The sequence below is a fragment of the Manacus vitellinus genome, unplaced genomic scaffold, assembly GCF_001715985.3.
Source record: "Manacus vitellinus isolate BGI_N305 unplaced genomic scaffold, ASM171598v3 scaffold_12_pilon, whole genome shotgun sequence".
In the NCBI taxonomy this organism is placed as follows: Eukaryota; Metazoa; Chordata; class Aves; order Passeriformes; family Pipridae; genus Manacus; species Manacus vitellinus.
The window spans coordinates 7,925,356-7,945,505 of NW_021938949.1; the positions used below are offsets into that span (position 1 = coordinate 7,925,356).

The following is a 20,150-nucleotide window of genomic DNA, read 5'->3' on the forward strand; positions in this document are numbered from 1 at the left end:
CCTCTCCACTCTGCACCATCTTACCCTGTGATGTTAGAGCTTGAAATTCCCCTTCTCAGCCCAAGAGTTTATTGCCATATGGAGACTTTCTGGGTCTCATCAGTACAATGGGTAAAGCAAAACCAAGTTACCAGCTCTTCTTTCTCAGGCCATATGTAACTAGTGAGGAGTATTGATTTAGTTTTGATGTGATGTTGTTTATAAATATGCATGAGGATTTAGGGTTATTTAACTGTGCTTTTTAATTCTCCTTGCATTGCTGACTCTTCTAGTAGAGAGTTTCTTTGTATGCACAGCAAGTTGCTCTGTGACAACCCTGTTCTCACTGCCTGGGACCTCTCTAATGTTTGTTAATCCCAAGTCTGTAGAAACTTTTAATGTTCAAGAATAAAAGGACACAAAGTGATGCCCCTCTGCATAGGGACTAAGGGAGCAGAGTCCAGCTCTCTGAGAAGCAGGGTGAGGAAACTTGGGGCCAAAAGGTAATCATCACAAAGTGGGGAGAAGAAAGGAGATGTAGGAGACCTTTTTCATGCTCCTGGAGAAAGAGAAAAGAGCTCTTTTTGTCAGGAATCTTACAACTTGCTTAAATTAAAAAAAAATTAACCTGGTCAAATGGTGAAAAGGGAGAGAAAACCAAACATTTGTCTATTTGCCCTGAGGAAATGAAAGAGAATGTACCCTCTGAATCGATATTTGGGTGGTTTAGATACTCAGATTTCTTACTTGAGAAAGAGCAGAGCAAACAGAAGAGGGTTCTGCCTGTTCGACACATCTAAGTGAACCTGCATTAACTCCTCCTGGTGAATAATGTAGATAACTACGTGGATAACAGGATGGAATGTACATGGATATATGTTTTTCTGGGACGTTGGAAGCTCTGTATCTGGTCTCTCATATTTCCCTCTACCAAATTATCCATTACTAGAGGACTTTCCTCAGTGCCTGGCCGGACGCTGAGGTGATATTGGGGAAGATGAGCTCTCCCCAGGGGCAAGGCAACCTCCACATTGCTGAGAACAGAATTAACTGACAAAAAGATGAAACTTGGCAGTTCCACTGTAGCTGCTCTTCCCCTCAGTGTGTTGCAGGGACATGTTTTGTTTCCCTCATTCTCATCCTCTGCTTGGCCAAAGCAGAAGGCGCGTGGGAGGCGATAACCTCTCGCAGTGAGAGGCTGCAGCGGAGCTTGTTTAACCTGGAACACATTTGCTGTAAAACCCACTCAGACACTGCCCGGCTGCTCCAGGAGACTGTCAGAAATGAGTCCTCCAAACCCTTTGCGTCTGTCACAGTTTCTGTAGGATGTGAGAGGGAACTTGACTTGCTCTTTAAGTGGAAGTGCTTCCAGCTGGAGGCTGGGAATCTGTTAGTGACGGCTGGCGAGCTCAGGGGTGCAGCCAAGGCACCTTCATCCACTGAAAGGCAAGGGTTTGCTTTGTACCCTGCCAGGTCAGAATTATACATGCAAGGACATATAACAGTACTTTTAGATGTATTAAATTACAGGATCAAAACGTCCTGGTGTACGTGGAGCCTTTAGGAAATTCAGCATTGCTGTTAAGGGTGTTGTGGTTGACCTCAGCATCCAGCCTATGCCATGTGTTTGCTGTACAAATACACAGTGTGATTGGCAGCTCTTCTTGTCACTTACTTTTCAGGCTTTTATATGCTCAGATAAACTTTGATGCTTCCTGCCATCAGATCATGATGGCTTTTACATAATTTTTAATTATGCATCTTTCTTTTTATATCAGATACTATCTAAAAAAAAATACCCGTAGAGGTTTTGCTTTTTGCTAATGAGATCCATTAACTGGAAAATCCTATTACATTGCAGTTTCACTTCGCTTTATAAAGTCTTTAAAGTGGGACCTCTGCTGTCACACTTCACTCTGACTCTTCCTGTCTGAGTACAAAGGGTCCTAGCCTGGCACAGCCACTTTGTGTTGCTTCTCTCCTCTGGGATCTCCCCTTGAAATCCCATCTGAATTGACTCCAAAGTAGAGCTTTACCATGAAACACAGGATTACAGAGACGTTAAAGCAAGATTTATAGAATATTGGGAGTGGTGGAATATCTGGATTGGAGTAAATACCACAAAAACACCTCACTTGCAGCATCTTCTGTCTTTCTGGTCTTCTGAACAGTATCTGTATGTGCATGCTGCAGAATAATAAACAGAGCAGCAAAGAAATATAGGGTTTTTTTTTTAAAAAATTAACTATGTACTTCTGTTGAAAACCTAGATTTGGTCTGACACCTCTCAACAGTGTTTTCAACCAAAGTTACTTCATCTGTATGGGAAAGTCGATAAAATGTTTTTTGAAATTCAGATCTGGGAGAGCCAGCACTTCTCACCATATAAAGTTAAGTCTTATCTCTGAGAAAGAATTTTTATAACTCACGCTATAAGCTCTTTGGGGCTGTTTCCAGAACCTGTGTGCTTTTTATTTTCAGTGTCTTTATCAGAGGTTTTTGAACCAGCACAGGTCTCCTCTGCACGCTACTAGACTGTAAATAATAGGAACTTTTTACGGACTTTGTTCTCTGGAAAGACAGGAATCCTTGACTTGAAAAAACTAGTGTAGAAACCCTGGAATTCAAATCTCTAGGTGGTAACAAACTATCCTAGAGCAGACTATGATTTTCTTCCATTTCAATAAAAGGAAGAGCAGCAATTGAAAAGGACAGTGAACATTTGAATGCATTTTTTCTTCTAAATTATCCCAAGTCCATGCCATTCCATGTCTCACTGTCCTGACTCTTAACCTTCTTGTCACGTTTTTGCATCCCAGACCTCATCTGAATGCCTCACTCAATGCAAATTATAGTCTTGCATCCTCCAGGGAACAACACATTTGAAAGGGGTATAGAGAACAGATCTCCTTTTAAAACTGTACCTGAAGGGCTTCGGCACCACTGTGGAGACATTTTATTTTATTACTCCTATTGCAGCAGTGTCCAAAATGTGCTACATGTTGTACCAAACGATATGGTCTGGTGTTAGAACAGTGTGATTAGAGCTTTTTTGTCTGTGATACAGACTCCAACCGCCTCCCTGTCTCACTGCTAATTTGCTGTAGATGCTGCGGTGAAAGAGGCCATAGGGAAGAATATCAATGAGTGTGGGTAGTGTGGAGGATCCTCTCAGGAAGGAAGAGAAAAAACCCTGTAGAAGCCTTTGTGGGAGGAGCAGCTGATCCAGGTGTTGGAGGTGGCATTACTGATGGAGTGGAGAAGGTGACGTGGGGTTACTCATTGCATGTGAGGGCAAGGATCTGAAATCTGTTGTGCTGGTGGAAGCTATGGAGGAGTTACTGGGGATGAACAGACATAGCTCAGGCTGACACAGATGTCTTTACCCTCACTGTTCTGGAAATGGGTGTTCAGGAGCCCATAGGAGAAAGGTTGCCTAAATTAAGGGGTATGGGCAAGAGGTCACATCACCTGGACAAGGAAAAAAATATTCCTGTTTTGTGGAAGAAGAAATAGCAGGCCTTGGACTAAGTACTGGCTAAGAAAAGGATAAAAAGCTTGCCCAAATGAATTTCTGGTGCCAGGTTTCAGGGTTGTGTGTGTGCAGATGTTCACACAAAGATGATGGTGAGAGAAAGAAGGTGGGGAACTGGCAAGAGACCTGGTGGGAACAAATGAGCCTTTTCCCAACATCCAGCACCTTCTGTTTTTCTTTTTTTTTTTTTTTTTCTCCCAACTGTTTCTGATTTCAAGCATGCACATACTGGCAAAGCTGCAAGGAGCAGGTGGTGGTTGTTGCTTATTTGTTAGTTTGCTTTGTCTCATCTTTGCAATCCATTTTTGTTAATACAGCTCCTGTTCCACAGGCTTTAAAGATCCCTTGGTGTAGTTATCTTGTGTGACAGAGGGAGCCGGGGCGGGTGAGCGTGCTGTGCTTTGTGCACTGGGTACAGAGGGAATTCTTTGGGATGCGGTTTACTTTAGGTTTTACTCTAATCACTTTAACAAGCCTGAGCAAAGAAACAAAAAGAACAAAACCAAGAAACAGAATTTCCATTAAAATGGCATTTCCTGAGGTAGGATTAAGCTTTCTGAAACTGCCTTGTGCTGGGTGCAGAAATGCCTCCAAAAGACTTTTGTACAAGAGAGTTGAGTAACCAATATATTTTTTTTAAAGCTGCTAAAGTTAAAATAAAATACAGGTAGACCCAAAAGAAGCTGCTCACCTGTATAGCCAGGCAGACTCTAGTTAATAAGCTACTGCAGCAAGGGCTGTAGTTGTCAGGGACCTTGCATGTGCCTTTCAGGTGATAAATTCCAATTTTACCTTCCTACTGTTTTTTTGTTCTCCCATCTTTGAGTAAAATTTCCAACGGGTATTGATGCAGGACTAACAGCAGACAATTCTTGACATAAATGCTGAGCCATTAACTGTAAGCTGAAGATAAACATGTTCAAAGACGACTTCTAATGATATGTGACTTCTCTGCTTTCATAACTCAGAGAAAGCAAGGGGGTGTTTATTAGCTGTGTGCAAAGCCCATGTGGCTGTGTTTACCCACAAATACCACATGTTTTCAGGAAAGCCAAACGTAATTCCAGAAACCTGAAAACCTTGGGAGAGGTGTGCATTCCTGTGGCAGCTTGAACTGTGTAAAGGATCCATGGTCAGGAGGAGGCGGCACTGGATCCCAAGAAGAAGCTTGCAGGTCCCCAGAAGCAGCATCAGCCCTTTTTTTCCCCCACACAGTTGTTTGCTCACTCCCCCACCTCGGTGGTGCCTTCTCTTGTGCTCAGCATCCTGTCACTGCAGGTGTGGATGGTTGGGCAGAAAGTCCTGTCTGTGGTTACCAGTCTCAAGTGTTACTGACCAAGGTCCCTGAGTATCCCCTGGCCTTCATCCCTGTGCTTGTCTCTGATCTCCAGGGTCTTCCTTCACTTTGAGTGCCTTTCCTCCAACCAGGATTGTCACCTTCTTTGCAGACCCTCTTCTTTCTGGGATCGCTTCTCTTTTTGGGAACCCATCTTCACAGCACCACATTTCTTTCTGGAACCCCTGCTTCTCCCCATCCAAGTAACCTAAATAATTGATCAGCTTCTAATCAGCCTCCTAAGGCTGATTCTGTCTCATGTCTGTCTGTCTTTGGAGGGCTCAGGATGTGCCACTTCTCTTTTAGTCCGGGATTTACCAAAATTTATAATCAGGCTGTGCCTGCAGTGAGGAGGTAACATCCTTTGCTGGAGAGTTCAAAAGTTCAATTTTGGACATTCACCACCTGCATATACCCAATTATCTACTGTGTGTTAGTGTTCACAATTTAAGCTAGTTTTTGCCTACAAGAACTAAGAAGTGGAAGCAAGAGCATTCCCTGGCCAGTTGGACGCTTTTCAAACACTCCCCTTCCACCATCCCCCCAGCTGATGCTTTATGTTTTATATTTGTATACAAGAAACTTTCCCATCTGTCTCCCACAGCTAGATACAGACTTTATTTCCAGTGTTCTTCCAAGGTAACCACTGACCCATTTAACGCTGATATCATCTACTAAGCTCCTTAAATTGTTTCCGTTTAAATTCTCAAGTGTTGTGAATGACTCATTCCAGTCCGGAAACCTTGGAGATCTCTCTTTGAAGAAGTCAGCACGGAAAGAAGTTCCTTGGCTGGGGAGGCAGCAGCGCGTGCTGCTCGTATTTGGACGGCGCTCCCCGCGTGCGAGAGTCGCGCGAAGAAGAGACGGTCCTTTCCTTGAAGAGCTTCCAATCGCCAGCCTTTTCTCAGCAGGGGCAAGCACAAGCTGTTGTATTGCCAGCGAGCAGCAATTTAACTCAGCTGTCCATATGCTCCGCCAGAATTTATTGTGCTGCTCAGAAATCACAATCTTTTAAGGTTGATAGATACCGAGACTGTGAAAGAGATAAGGCACTTAAGCGCGTGTCAGCCTCATCCATGGGTTTTGACAACTTTGCTTTAGAGGAGCATTAAACAGGCGGAGCCTATGAAGAAGTCAGTTGAAAGTCTTTGACGGTGCCTGCTGACATTGTATCCTGACAGTCGTTGCCTTTTTGGGATGTATGGACTTCTTTAATTTCATTAGTGATGTTAGATAAACATATTCACACCAGTGGAGACTATTCCCTTTGCTACCAGCTCTGCCTTCTGATCAGAAATACCTGCAGAAGATGAATAGACCTTAAATGGGGCTGTTAAGCACTGAACGTTTCATCAAATGTAAAGTAGTCCACATGGTTTTTAAGTACTTTATTCTTACCTGTGTGCCTGTGAAAGTGAGTGGAGTAGAGAGAAAAGCTTTTATAGCTCCTGGAGAAAGACATCGCTGAATTGGGACTGTGCAGTTTTCAAACAACCAGGAGGAGAGATGCCAAAATAAGTTCATCCCTTTTCAAGGTGCTGTCACTGGCAGCTTTCATTGTTCTTCTAAACAACTTCTCTTCTAAAGGAAAAGTTTCTGTTTTCCAGAGATTAAAGCAGTTCTGTCTTCATTCATTGCTTTGGCACTTGACTGATTCTTCCCTAATGGGCAGATTACTTAGGAAGTTTTTGAGCTGTAATTTCAACACGTAGACCAACATGCTGACTGTTTGCCGATAATATAGTTTTAAAAAATGACACATAGCATCAGCACAATTATCTCCTCAGGGTGGTTTTTTCAAGCTGGGAGATGGAAGTGAGAAGGGAGGCAGCAGCATCTGACTTGAGCTTGTACCTCTGTTCTAGATGACAAATTGGCCCTGTTGCAAATTCTTTTTTCTATAGTCTTTTGTCAGAAAGTTTATTGATAGCCAGTCTTACTAAATAGTTCTGCCACGTCCCAGAGTGTTCTTGGAACATATTGCATTAAGCCAATATTTGTGTGTGGCATCTGTGGTGTCTGTCTCACAGTGACTGTGCAGTTGGGACAGGAGCAGTGGGATGGTTCTTCTTGGTGGTCCGTGAGAGAGTTTCCCTTGTGCATACCTGGGGCACGTGCCTGGGAGGCTGAGGATAATGCATCAAAACAAAATTATTTCACAAATCGTAGAGCACATTAACATAGGGAGTCAACAAATCATCTCTGTAAAATGTCCAGTGCCCTTCTGAGAGCACAGAAGTGGTTTTGCTGCTTTAAGCACCAAATCAGCTGGTTAGCATCTTGCTTTCCAGGAATGAATAATCCACTCTTTTGAGTGTCAACCAGACTTGGTTGTAATCAATCAAGGTATTTACTGCTTCCCCCTAAACTGAAGCTCTGTGTACATTTTTCTGACAAATCTGAATTACTTGTTCAATGTTATTCCTTGAAAGAAGAATCGATGAATGCCAGCAGTTCTTTCTGACTCTCCAAGTCATTTACTCTTCAGCAGCTCTACAAATTTCAGTTATTGGATAAAATAAAGGTAGAGAGGGGATACTGCTGAGAAACTGGTACTAATGTATCATCTTTGCTCTCTGAGACACTGGCCATGATGTGCTGATGAGCAGAATGAGCTACCAAGTTACCTACTGAATGAGCCAGGGCCAGGGTGACTTTCCAACAGAGGGATGGTCTATAGGTCATTCATGGATTGCATCCCCCAAATGTCTCATATTTCTGTATAAAGGCACCACAAGCTTAAGTGGATTTGGTCAAGTCTTGCATTCAGGCCAAGTTTCCAAACCTGCAGCACTCTTTTCATGCTTCTTGGGTAAACCAGGGATACATTACTGTTTGTTCCAAGATACTTTTTAACTCTGTTAAGCAATACTTCCTTGCATGTGTTGGTTCAGCACAGAAGCAGCATCTGGAGCTGTGCCTGGGCAGCTGTTCAGGGAGTCCCAGCTCCTGTTCAAGGAACGTGGCTGTCTCTTCTGTACCCGCCTTTCAAATGCCACTGTTTGGTGTTCCTCTTCAGTGGCCCAAGATTAGAAATTATTTTATAAACGGGCAGATCTGTTTTAAGTCTCTCCCAGTGCCTGAAACACCGTTTTCCAGACTTCTGCTGCAGAACTGAAAAGAAAAAATTATGATCAGTAAGACTAATTTATTGTGGGGAGAAGAGCAGTCGACAGAGAAAAACAGCAATTTACATTTTCCAGAGCTAAAGGGACTCCAGGAGGAGGTTGTTTGCTTTCTTCAGTCCCTGGTTTCCTACCAGCATTAGAGTTTCATGTCTTTCAAATGCTGGTGAGATTTTAATGCTGCTTTTCTGTCTGTTATATTTAGCAGTTTCCAACCGTGACTCTTCCTAGAGCCAACCCCAAACCCCTCATTTTCACGACACAAAGTCACTTCCAACCTTCAGAAATTTGGAATAACACTCCGAACGATCGAAGCTGTGATACTATTTTGACTTTCTGCTTTACCTGCACATGAGACTGATCCCTTTCATCAGACCTTGCTTCTGGTCTGCAGTGTTTCCATGGAAAGCTTCGTGCGTTTATTTGAAACTCCATAGGATGTTAGTAAATTTCCTGGAGACTTAAGGAACACTCTGCTTGGTGCAGCTGTGTAAGGGAGCAGCATGTTCTGGTGGTGAGAAGGGGCAGCTCTGGAGATGTCTTTTATTTTCTTTTCTGCCACGGTGCTGCTAAGGAATCTGGAACTGGAGACTGCATCTTTCCATACCTGCACTCTCCTCACATACCAGACTTCAGGCTTTGCTGTCTGCTTTTTGGGCTTTAGGTGGTGGTTTCCTGTGGGGTTTGTACACGCTGGGATTCCTGTCTCACTTGGTTTCTTTTAGGCATTGCTATAATATAAACCAGCTGCACTAATATTTTAGCTTTAGGGAGAAATGTACTAGTTTGATGTGTGCTGTGTAAAAGAGAAAGCTACTGCCCCTAGCCCAAAAATGTGGGTAGCATAGCAAATGTGTTAGTGATCTCCCAGAAATGTTAAATGAGATGGATTCTGCCACAGCCTTCTTTTCACTGTGAGCTTTAAGATATTTGCCTGTCTTGGTGTAGCTTCAGAATGATGTGTTGAGGAGAGCTGGTGAACCCCAAAAATAAGGCTGAGCCCTGGTGCTGAGTTTTAGAACATGATTTTTCAAGGGGGGGCATGTTGTAAAAGGAGAGGATAAATGGTCTGGAAGATCTGTAACAGCCAAAGCACTGCAGCTTCATGGCAGGGCTTTATAGAAAGGCCAGAGAGATGATAGTAAAAACTAAAAAACCTGCAAAATAAACAGACTGGTACACTGTGGGTTGCAGCAGTCTCCAGGTGGGCATGGCTTTTCTCACACAGGATCCTCCAGGATCCTGCTGCTGCCTCGTGCCACATGTGAGTGTCTGCAGTGATGGTCATCCCTACACTGGAGCTGGAATGGTGGTGGCAACTGAAACAAGGAACTGTGAGCTCTGCCTGACCTTGGCAAGGGAGACAGGGCCAGAGCTGCCATTCCTGGCTGGTCAGAAGCAGAGGCTGTGCAGGGAGAACCAGGTTCTGCAGTGCTGATATCGAGAGCATCCTTTTGCTGGCCAGTGTAAACCCTGTCACAAACTTTGGGGTTGAATCTCTTCCCTCGAAAGGCAAACATGAGAATGAGGAGTGCCCTGACCTGTCTGGAAGGGTCCTGAAGTGCAAATAGCATGAGAAAGTAGAGAGCTGGGTGTGGAAACAGGTTTGTAAATGCCAGTGTGTCACTGGGGAGAGTATATCTAATAAGGTGGTGTTGCAGCTGACTTTGTTCTCCCTCTGACATCCCCAAGATTCTGCTTGTGTCCTTCAGTTCTCTCCTAAATTTATCGTGGCCAAGGCCAATGTAAAAAAGCCCAGGAAAGCATCTTTGACCACAGTGATGGAAGATGTTATTTTGTGAGAGCCCATAAACTTGTCCACTCTCCCAGCAGCCAGAGATGCTGGAGGATGCTCCCCTGTCCTCCCCTGGCATGGCCCAGTTATGAGGCTGTTGTCCATGAATTTGTCAAGCCTGTTTTTGAAGCAGTTTTATGTCTGCTGCCAGGCCCTGGGGCAGCAAGTTTCAACAGTTCACTGCCTGCTGAGATGCTTTACAATATGTGAATAGAGTATTTTCAACAAAAGATGTTTGGGAATGGAATCTTCTAGGGTCTCTGACCAGCAATGACCAGCAGTGCAGGATGAAGTTGCTCATTCTCTGCTCTGGTGTGCTTGAAAAAACCCCCACATAAAGTTCTAGCACGTCTTTAATGGAAATGAAATGATAAAATTGGGATAATATCTACCTCATGCTGCTCTTGAGGATTAATTAATGTTTACAAAATCACTTTAGGTCCTGAGATTTAATTGAAGGAAAAATATTACCATATAAAATACCTTTTTATGCAGACACTGCTATAGGGTTTCAGCTGGGTAGAGTGCTGTGGCAGCACATGCTTTACTACATTTATGGTCATGAGGCTTCCTGTAGTTTATGTGAAAATTGTCTCTCTGAAATCACAAATGTAACATCAGTGTTTTTCTCTCTCTTTGAAAGAATATTAGTTTGCCATCATAGGATTTGTCTGACTATTTAAACTGCTGTAAATACAACTCACCTCTGAGAAGAAAGAATGGAGTATCTGTTCCCTTGCTTGGGACAAACTGATAAAACTTGCTAGTGACTCCACCTTTAGAGTCACATAGATGTTGCTGGCTCATATGAGCAATAAATCAGGCTGGTACTGGGTGTCCTGCTGTAATTTAAGGGTGTATCTAGGAGTTCATTATAAGCTCCTGCTATCAAGAGATTTAAAATACAGTTATAAAACTTAATTTCTGGAGTTAAATTTAACCATGGAGGTGTCAGCCAGGGAGCAAATTCTGTTGAGTGGAGTGTTTCTATGTTTTTTTTTCTGGTTTATTTGTTTGGGTTTTTTTAATTTGTTGTTTCTTTCTTTGTTTTTGTTTTGAGTGTTTTTTTAAAGATGGAGTAGAAAGAGAAGGTGAAACAACACTGGGTTTGACTGACTTCAACTGTTGGAATAAAACATTGTCACTGCATATATGTCACCTTTTTTTTTTTTCCTCCTGTAACATTTTTTGGCTTCACAGAGCAGTACAGATTGGGTGGACTCAGAGATTGGATCAGTTACTCAATGTTCTTCTGTCGTTTCTGCCACACAGGGCGACTTTGACCCCAGCAGAACCAAAGTTCTTCATTTCAGCATGAACCCAACGACTCTGGCCAAGCAGCAGCGCAAGGAGGAGCAGCAGCAGCTCCAGGAGGAGTGTGAAAGGCTGCGGGAGATGGTGAGGGTGCTCGAAGGAGGCGGCTCCATCTCGGGGAATCTGGAAGGAGTTGGGAGTTTTCAGTCACCACAAGAAGTTGCAGGTAGGCTGCTGGCTCCTGGTCCTGGAGATGCATTTATTCATCCATGTTGCCAAAGGAACTGACTGCAGAAGCAGATGGAGACATTGCAGACAGCATGCTTTATGTGCTTGATGGAGTAGTTATAAGGAAAATGGAAAAAGCTGTGTTGATGCAGGAGAAAGGGAATGTGTGGTGGCAATCCTGTGGCAGTTTGGTTGAGGGTGGGTGTTAAGGCTAAATAATAATGATACATATAATTTGCTCCTGATAAATGAAATACCCATACAATAACCCTCATAGGCTGGTGCTGCTGATGGAGTGAAAGGAAATATTTCCTTCCTTTCAGAGCTGGTTTAGCCCTTGAGGTAGTACAGACAGCAGGAAATAACTTTCATAGCTGCAGGGAAGCAAGTGGTTGAAATCTTTTCAGACCTGGCTTAAAACAAATTAATATTGTTTATCAGTGAATATGTGCCCCATTAATCACAGCTACATTCAATACTCCATGAAAGCAGAGTACATCTTTCACCGAGCTAAATATGTTTCACAGGATCTGTGGCTCTCCAGTACAGTCTCTCTTCCCTTCACGTACCTGAGTGAGACTTTTTAGTAAAGTAACCCCAAAATCAACACCTCCAGACATGCTCTCAGACTCTGTAAATCAAGGTAAGGCTGTTAGTAAAGCTGGACCCATCACCTGCAACACTGTGAGGGACCAGACAGAATCGAGTCATACTGCAGAGCCCAGGAAATCTTACTGCTGTAACTCTCCCATGCCCTCAAACCAATTTTAATAGAGAAGAGAAAAATAAAAGAGAGCTGAAGGTCCTGGTGTGTTCCAGCTGCACGTACGTGGTCAGTGTCCTGAGGTCAGGAGCCTCCCTCAGATGAGGCTGAGAGAGCAGAGCTTTTCTCAAAGGCCACATGTGCTGGAGATTTCAGACCCACAAAAGGGCAGAAGAAAACATCTTTCACTGTTATGAAACCAAAATTCTCAGCAGCTTACTTGTTTTCCCATCGCTCAAACAATGGCACTTTATTACTGCAGAGAATGTGTTCGTTCCGACATCTCATAGTGGATTATGGCACTATATAGCCTTAAAAATATGATGGTGAGAAGTGCAGATGGGGTGGTTTGTAAAGTGAAGAGCTGACTGGATGCTGGAGGTAAGTGACAGCCTGTCACTGCTGCTAGTGGATGTTCTAACAAATGCATAAGCATGAAACACTTGGCAAACATTTAGGAGAGACCGTTGTTGTCCGTGGGAGCTTCCAGTCTGAGACCCCCACTGAGCAGTTCTTGGGGATAGTTCTTTCATTGCCATTTGAATGTGAAATGCACTGAGTTTTAGGGGTCTAAGTTGCAGTAGATGCTGCTGCCCAGATGCCCTTGTCTGTCATTATGTTCTGAGTACCTGGCACATCTGATAGTGCGGGTTCATGGGGCTGGCAGTGCCCTGTGAGCCCAGGGAGGGCACAGAGGTTGCAGAGGTGAGGTCAGCTCTGTGTCTCTGCTGCTGCTGAATGAACCTCTGGGGTATCATCTGCAGTAATTAGACCATCTCTTCTGGGGGAACGCATTTCTCACGTGTGCCTCCTGTGACGTTTTAGTCAGAATTATTATTCTGCTGCCTTTCATGCAGTTGCTTTTAGCTGTTTGTGAGGTGCCTGTGTGCTGGGATGTTACCAGGTTTGTTGTTAGCTCAGAAGGGATGCATTTTTAAAGCTGTTTTCTCTTCTGCCTTTGATTCCAACAGGAAAACAAACAGCTCACTGGGTTTCAGGGTGTTTCCAGCCTCATGTATGTGATCCTTTTTTTTTCCTTTTACCTCAGTCCCAAGCTACGTCATTCTGACTTTTGGTCACCAGCTCAGATGGGAGAGCATCAGCTGCAGAGCCTAGCAGGGTAGGAAATACTTCAGTGTCATTTATCACAGTCACAGGAGGGCCCTTTGCATTCTCAGAGTGCCTATAAGTGCATAGGGAAGTGGTTCTTGTAAACAAAATGGGGAAAAAGAGCTGTTAGTGAAGGATGGAGGAGCTCTGTGGATGACTCTCTTTGAGACCAGGGTGAAGGTGTTAATTAGCCAGGTTATATGGAAAGATCTTGTGTTTTTCCTTGTATTTCATGTGCTTGTTGCATCACTGTCATGCATGGGGGCACACTGCCATAAGTACTCCTAAACTCTCCTTTCTGCTGTGGGAATTCAGCAGCATGGTTGGAGCATGAAGGCTGTGTTATTGGGATGTGCAAGAGACACTGAGGATGTTAGGGCACTGACTGCAAGGTTAGTGGGTGATTCTAAGCTGGCTTTAAATCAGCCAGGTGAATGCCACATTTGTCCTTCTTGCTGGGGCAGGGAATGCTCCTGGTGGGTCTGGGGACAGCTCATCGAGTGTGCCGTGCGAGCTGCATCCATTTCTGTGTTGACTCCATCCTGCATCCGCAGTGTGAATGCAGCAGCTGTTCAGCAGTGGCTTAACAACATGGATTCACATGGCCAGAAAACTCACACTGTCTCCCTCTGGATAAGAAATGGAAGGTACAGCTTTTGCTGTTTTCTTAGGATCTCCACAGCTCTGCCCACAGGAGCAGCTGCCATATGCCTTCCACTTCAGTGTATTTTCAAGGTGTGAAATGGGGAGAGTGTGGCAGAAACTCCCTCTGCTCTGTTTGTCACTGTGCAATTGGCTGCCCCAGGGAGGGGTGTTTGTTGTGCATAATAAGAGAGCAGGTTTCAGTGAGGTTTGTGAAGCTGTTTCTGTACAAAAATAAGAAGAACTGGAGTTTTTCTTGCACCCCTTTCTGTCAGCTGCAAGACCCATCTGTCTGTTTATCCAGCTCATTTGTATAACACATGCAAGAGGCAAATTCAGTTCTCTGAGCTTTTGGGGTGGGAGGTCCCTGCTGTCAGAGTTGAATGGGATGGAGAGAGAGAGGACAGAGTAGGAAGAGTGTGGACAAAAGCTGAGAGGACAACCGAGGTCATATGTAAGCTTTCATTTTGTCTTTAGATAAATAGAGGTAAATGTAAGATTTTACTGTCCTTTTTTGCCATATAACTTGACTGGCCAGTTGGCTGAGGTGAGGGATTTGAGTGGCCGGTCAGGTTTGCTGTGTTCAGCAAGCTTGTGTGGTCTGCAACAGCTACACTTGTGGTTCACAAAATTATAAATATACCAACCAAATAAAAGGCATTAAGGACAATGATCTTGATGGTTTTGATAATAATGTATTTGCCTTTATTAAATTCCTTCATTGGGCTGGAGTGCAGCACGTTATTTCTGATCATAGTTCCGACTCCTGGATAGGTAATAAGAAAATTATTACTGTGGACGTTAAAGCTCATTAAATGTGACTCTATTAAAAATCAAGGTTATGCTGGACTTTAAATCTCTTTGAGCATAACCACTGGAGGCTGCAGCACAACCTGGCAACTTGCCACGTAGTTCAGTGGCCCTCTCCTCTCATTTGTGCCATAATAGTCTCTGTTCAGGTGGGGGCCAGGGGTATTGCAGGGAGAGCTTTGAACAGCATGAGCTACAAACACATGCTGTCCTTTTCCAAAATATAAATTTGCACTCAGGCTCGTGTTGTATTGACAGGGCAGGTCTGTGGCTGCTGTGCTCTGGGCATGGGCTGTGCCTTTGTGGGTGTCGTGTTCCTCTGCCGGGGCTGGGTTGTGTAAGAGCAGGGTGCACCAAGGTCAGACAGCCATCTGGGGAGAGGCTCCGAGTCCTGCTGTCTTGGAAACAGGGATGCAGATTGTAACAGCTTTGGAAAGGTGGCATGGGGCATTGCTGCCCAGACTTGGAATCTGTTCCAGTTTTGCATTTCTCTTTCCTGTAATCTTCACGCCTTCCTCCCAACCCCCTTTTTGTATTTCAGTCTGCATTTGCTGCTTTTTTTTTCTTCCAGCTCCATAGCTTTTTCTGGTTTTTTTCTTCTGTTTCTCTCCAGGCAATTTTTGTTTAGATCTTCCTTTCTTTTGGTCTTGTGTGGTCCTGGTGGGCCTCTTGATTTCTGGCACTGCTAGAGATGGATTTGGATCTTAGTTGCAAGCAAATATGTAGGTGGCAGCTAATGGGGAGCTGACAGAAGTAATGACTTGTAGCGAAGCAGAGGTAGAAATGAGAGAGAATGCTTCAGGTGCTCGTTATCTCTATTTGTGTTCTCATCTTAAAGGTAGTATATCTGAAGGTAGGAATGGATGACCTGTGGAAGCTGGTTCCTGACTAAAAGAATGCACTAATGTGAATTTTCCATGAGCACTCATGATTTATTGCTATCCCGCAGGTACAGTGGAGCATTCCCTACTTCAGGCAGCCTCTCCCTGTGAGAAAGAGGAAAAGTGCTTTTAATATTCTTTCTGGTGAGAGACAGGCTGGCACCCCTACCAGGAAGGAAGATGGGGAAATCAGCTCTGATTTCAACCATCTGTGGAGAATTTTGGAAGTGAACATAATCCCACCGAAAAGGAAAGCTATTCATCTATCTCAGTAGTTTCAGTGTCCTTTTTCCCTAGTTAGGAAAAAGTAGGAAAAGGGGGTCTTTGCTGAAGGACTGGGGAATCTCACTCAGAGGCAGGTGTTTGACCCCAACAGAGATGCTACATCTGGCGTTCAGTAGAGGCTGTCCCAGCATCGCTACCATGTCAGGGCCTTGCAAAAATGTATTTAATTGAATATAAATTGGGTAATGAATTAATATTAAAATAATCTAATCTTGTTGAAGTGACAAGCCAGAGATGGCAAAATTTGTCACTGTCCCAGTATGCTTGTGCTTCTGATGAATGTGTTTCTGAGTACAGAAGGCGACAAAAAAGGAGCAGATGGAATTTAGAAGTTGCCATTCTCCATCCACAGTTGGCTGAGCTGTTGGTGCTTGGAAGCCTTGGTGCTTCCTACCATCTGTGTAGGGAATCCACACATGATGAGGGCTGCACCTGTGAATGAAACCTGAGTCCACCTGATGAAGGATTTTTCCATGACCTTAGTTGCTGGTGGGTGCACACGTGCAAGTGCAGCCTTCACTCCTCACTCTGTGCCAATGGCTCCCAGCATCCCACTGGTCAAACAGTGTTGGGCCAGGTGAGGGCATGGAGGGCAACTCTCCTTCAATCACATACTGCCTCTTCCTAAAGCAGAAGAAGGATTCATTAGGTGACACTTCTTTTGCTGATGTGTAACATTCTAGTTCCCCTTCAGTTTGTACTGAAGGAGTTGCCTTCATTCTAAAGAGGCACAAAGGTCCAGGGCATTTGCTGCCTTCAAATGTTGGGGGACTTCTGGTAAGAGCAGGATGTTAGCCTTTGTGCCCTGCCTGTTTCTCAGTAAATTGCTTTCTGCATATCCCAATTTCATCTGAAGTTAACAAAGAGCTTGACTTTGCCTCTGGTGTTTTGTTGAGCACTGATGAAGGTCTGTCCTCTTTCACTCCAGAGATGGCCACATATCCTTGATGGGGGAAGAAATCATTCCCTACTGTTCCCTGCATTCGAGATGTTAAAGAGCTTCAGTGTGCAAACCACAAATTATATGGGAAGCAGCACACAGGATGAGCATTATTAGCAGCAGTCCTTGGGAGCTGCTCCTCCTGACCCGCTCGGAGCTGCTGCCCTTCTGTGCTGACTCTGCAGCTGAGGAGCTGAGCCTCCATGGGGCAATCCCCCCACCTCTCAGCTAGTTCTCATTATTGTTTTTATGGTGCTAGTTTCTCTTCTGCAAGACATTTAGACCAGTCTGGGACCTGAATAGTATATTAAGACTGGGAATAAGCTGATAGTTTAAATAGAGCTTACTTTGATTCCCTTCCTTATCATCCATATCCTTTTGTCTCAGCATAGCACAGATAACCAGTGGTGCTGCTAAATATACCTGTTTTCCTAAAAGACTCCAGCCAGGTTGGGACCTCCTGTACTTCATATAGACAGCATTACAGTGGCTGGGGGCAGAGTCCATAAAACCCTTTGACATTATGAGGATGTCAGTGGATTTGGGCAGTGTAGCCATAAGGGGAAAATGCCTTGAAGCCTTTGTGCCCTTTGATGGTAAATGTTCTGCATTACTGAAATCAGTGCAGGCACCTATAAAGAACCAGGTTTCCTGGCTTGAATGAAAGTCTCAAGAGGACTGGGAGAAACATTCCCCAGTTAAAAAAAAGTTGTTTTTGTCGTATATAGTATTCGTCATCCAGATAGATTCCCGAGGTTTTTTCGGAAATAATGCAGATATGAAGTCATGCAGCACTGAGTATATTGTGAGCAATGTGCCCTGCCTGTGGCAACATGCCATGAATCTGTGAAACAACCAGAGACTTGCCCCTGAGCACAACGTAATCTGTGCGCTGCGAGCGGCCGGGACACGAGCGGGCCAAGGGTTGCTGACCCAACAAACCCCTAAGGATGCCTGAAGCCTGCAGCTCCTAGAGAAACTGTGATGGGAGGTGCCAGTGAGACATTACTGGGAATTCCAGACTCTGTCTGCTGTCCAGGGAGCCAGAGGTTTGCAATAAATTCTGTAATGTAGTTCTGTTGTAGCTACCGAATGTGTAAAACTTGGTGTCAGTCAGAGGTTACTATCCAGGCTATACTTAGCCTTCACAAAGAGCAGAAAAGCTGCAGGATTTCCTCCTGCCATTCTTTTTCACCCAATTCACATGTGGAATTCTTAAAGAACTCAATATCTCTGTTTTTGTAAGAGGCAGCCTGTGAACCTTCATAATGCCTCCATACAGCTCCAGTGGCTCCTACAAGGTTTTTTTTAAAGCATCTCCTACCCTCCTGCTAGGCATTATGTAGAAGTTGATTACAAAATATTTAGTAGAAGTCACGTTCCAGAGAAAATAAAGCCATTTTGCAAAGAAAAAAAAAGTAGTAAAATAAGTTGTGAGAGAGAAGGAAATGGAAAAGAAAATAAAAATGTATATGTGGTGAGGGGGACCAAATTTAAACGCAACTATGAGAACATCTGCAATGGTTTCTGTAGCAATATGAGGAAGGAGGCTCCCAAGGGAAGATTCTGTGGGCTTATTGATCCTGCCTTGAATCAGGGTGTAATAGAAATGAGTAGCACTACAAGAAGCTACAGTTGAGGAGAAGGCTGCTGGTTTCCTAGGAGGATGTGTTTTCCTTACTCAGTACTGGTGCAGTAAAGAGGTGGTGTTATGTCTGAGAAGGAAGAGGCTGCCTTTGCTGAGGTGCGTGGGAAGGTCAGAGATAGCTAATGTCACTACAGGTGGGCAGAGAGCAAGGCTAGAGGGGACTTCTGGGAGCAGATAAATCAATTGGAAATGTGTAGAGAAACCTGGGCTGACAGAGAGTATTCTATCTCCTTTTGGCTTACTCTGGATGTGGCTTTGGAGTAAAAACTGGTGATAGGAACAGTATTTTTAAGCCTGCTGACTTGGGTTCTAGTTCCCAGTCCATCAGTAGGTGAGTAAAATACTAAGTGACCATGAGGAGTAATTGTTCTCACTATCAGAAGTAACCCCCAGAAGTAGCTGTGCTCCTTCATTTCTACCCAGGGGAAGTTCAGAGCCTTTTCAAGGAGAGAAATCAGTGAGCAGCAAAAGGATCCAAACCTCTTCTCTCTGTGTTTTAACTCCTTCCCACCCCACCACCCCCAGTCCTTATAAAACAAATTTGTACTGTACAGAAACTACCACCTAAAACACAACAACCTTCCTGGACACAGTTCTTCTACATCCCTCTGGTTCTGTGTCCCTCTGTGCTGATGGTTTCTTCATCAACCAGAGTCAAGCCAACAGGCTGTTGAGCTTTATGGGTCTTGGTAAACTCTGGCAGTTGTGTTTTTCTGCTTAGATGTTTGAGTCAAGCTCTCACTGTTTGGTTGCGGCCTCCTTGGTGTCTGTGTGACAGTCAGGATGCTCCTGCATCATCTTTCCAGTCCAGCATTTCTCCTGAGGAGAAGGAAATGCAGTATTATCTGCAGCTGCCCTTTGGCTCCTGCGAGGCTGTGGTATGAGCTGACTCTGACAGCAGTTTGCACGAAGCAGCTTTTGATTAGGCCCGATGTGCCACAAGGCCTCTGGATGTACACAATTGAAAATGCTCTTTCATTCATCAGCAGGATTGAGAAGAAAGGCTTGTGCTGATGTCTCAAATTCAGGCCGACACGATTTCCCTGACTTCAGAAAAACCATCCTGCCAGCGTGGTGGAGCGCTCCGGCAGCGGAGAGCCTCAGATCTCTGCTCTGCCTCTTGTCAATGTATTGTTTCTCCTGGAAATTAAAGCTCAATGCCTCTGTGAGCAGTAGAGAGTGGTGGAAATCTAGTGGAGGAACTTTGCAAGGGGTGTCAAGGATACTGGGAAGTCTTAAAAAGCCTTGTGCTGGCGAGGTGAACGTTCCCGTGGTAGGGGATGTTTATTAGATTCAGAAAAGATTACAGGAATGGGAAAATATTGAGCATATTGACCCTTTCCATACTATCCAAGATGGTGGTTTCCCTGTTGTGACAGGGTCATAACAGGAAAAAAATGACTGAATTTTCTGTTTTTCTCTGGAGTCCTCATTTCAATTTCCAGGTAAGTATATGTGGCTGGGAACTGAAATCTGACTGTCTTCAGAGGATAAATCGGGGCTCCTTAGCACTGAATCCCAAATGAGGTGGGGTGAATGTGGGGAGACTGAGAAAATGTGTCTCCTCGTTCCACATTTTAAACACACAACTAAAAATCAGAAGCCAGAGGATAATTGTTTGCATGGACTGTTTTTCTGGTTCACCTCTCTGTCTGTGGAAAGCTCTTTTTTTTCTGGAAAATACTGTTTTGCAGTTGAATTCCCAGTTTTTCTTTTCACTTGCACTGATTATTTAGGAGCTGTAAATGAAGTAAAATAAGGCTGTTTCAATATTTCAGAGCAGCGGCTGTATTTAAGAAGTTTATATTTGATGAGTAAG

The 20,150-nt window shown here is 44.2% G+C and overlaps 1 protein-coding gene across 2 annotated transcripts in view; it reads left to right on the plus strand.

Moving 5' to 3' along the window:
- The window catches only part of MAD1L1 (mitotic arrest deficient 1 like 1), a 351,231-nt gene that overhangs the window by 217,262 nt on the left and 113,819 nt on the right, over positions 1 to 20,150 (plus strand). For both annotated transcript variants that reach the window (XM_029957937.1, XM_018067302.2), the window contains one exon: positions 11,043 to 11,250. In XM_029957937.1, the coding sequence (XP_029813797.1) occupies positions 11,043 to 11,250 (208 nt within the window). The remainder of the gene's footprint in view (positions 1 to 11,042; positions 11,251 to 20,150) is intronic.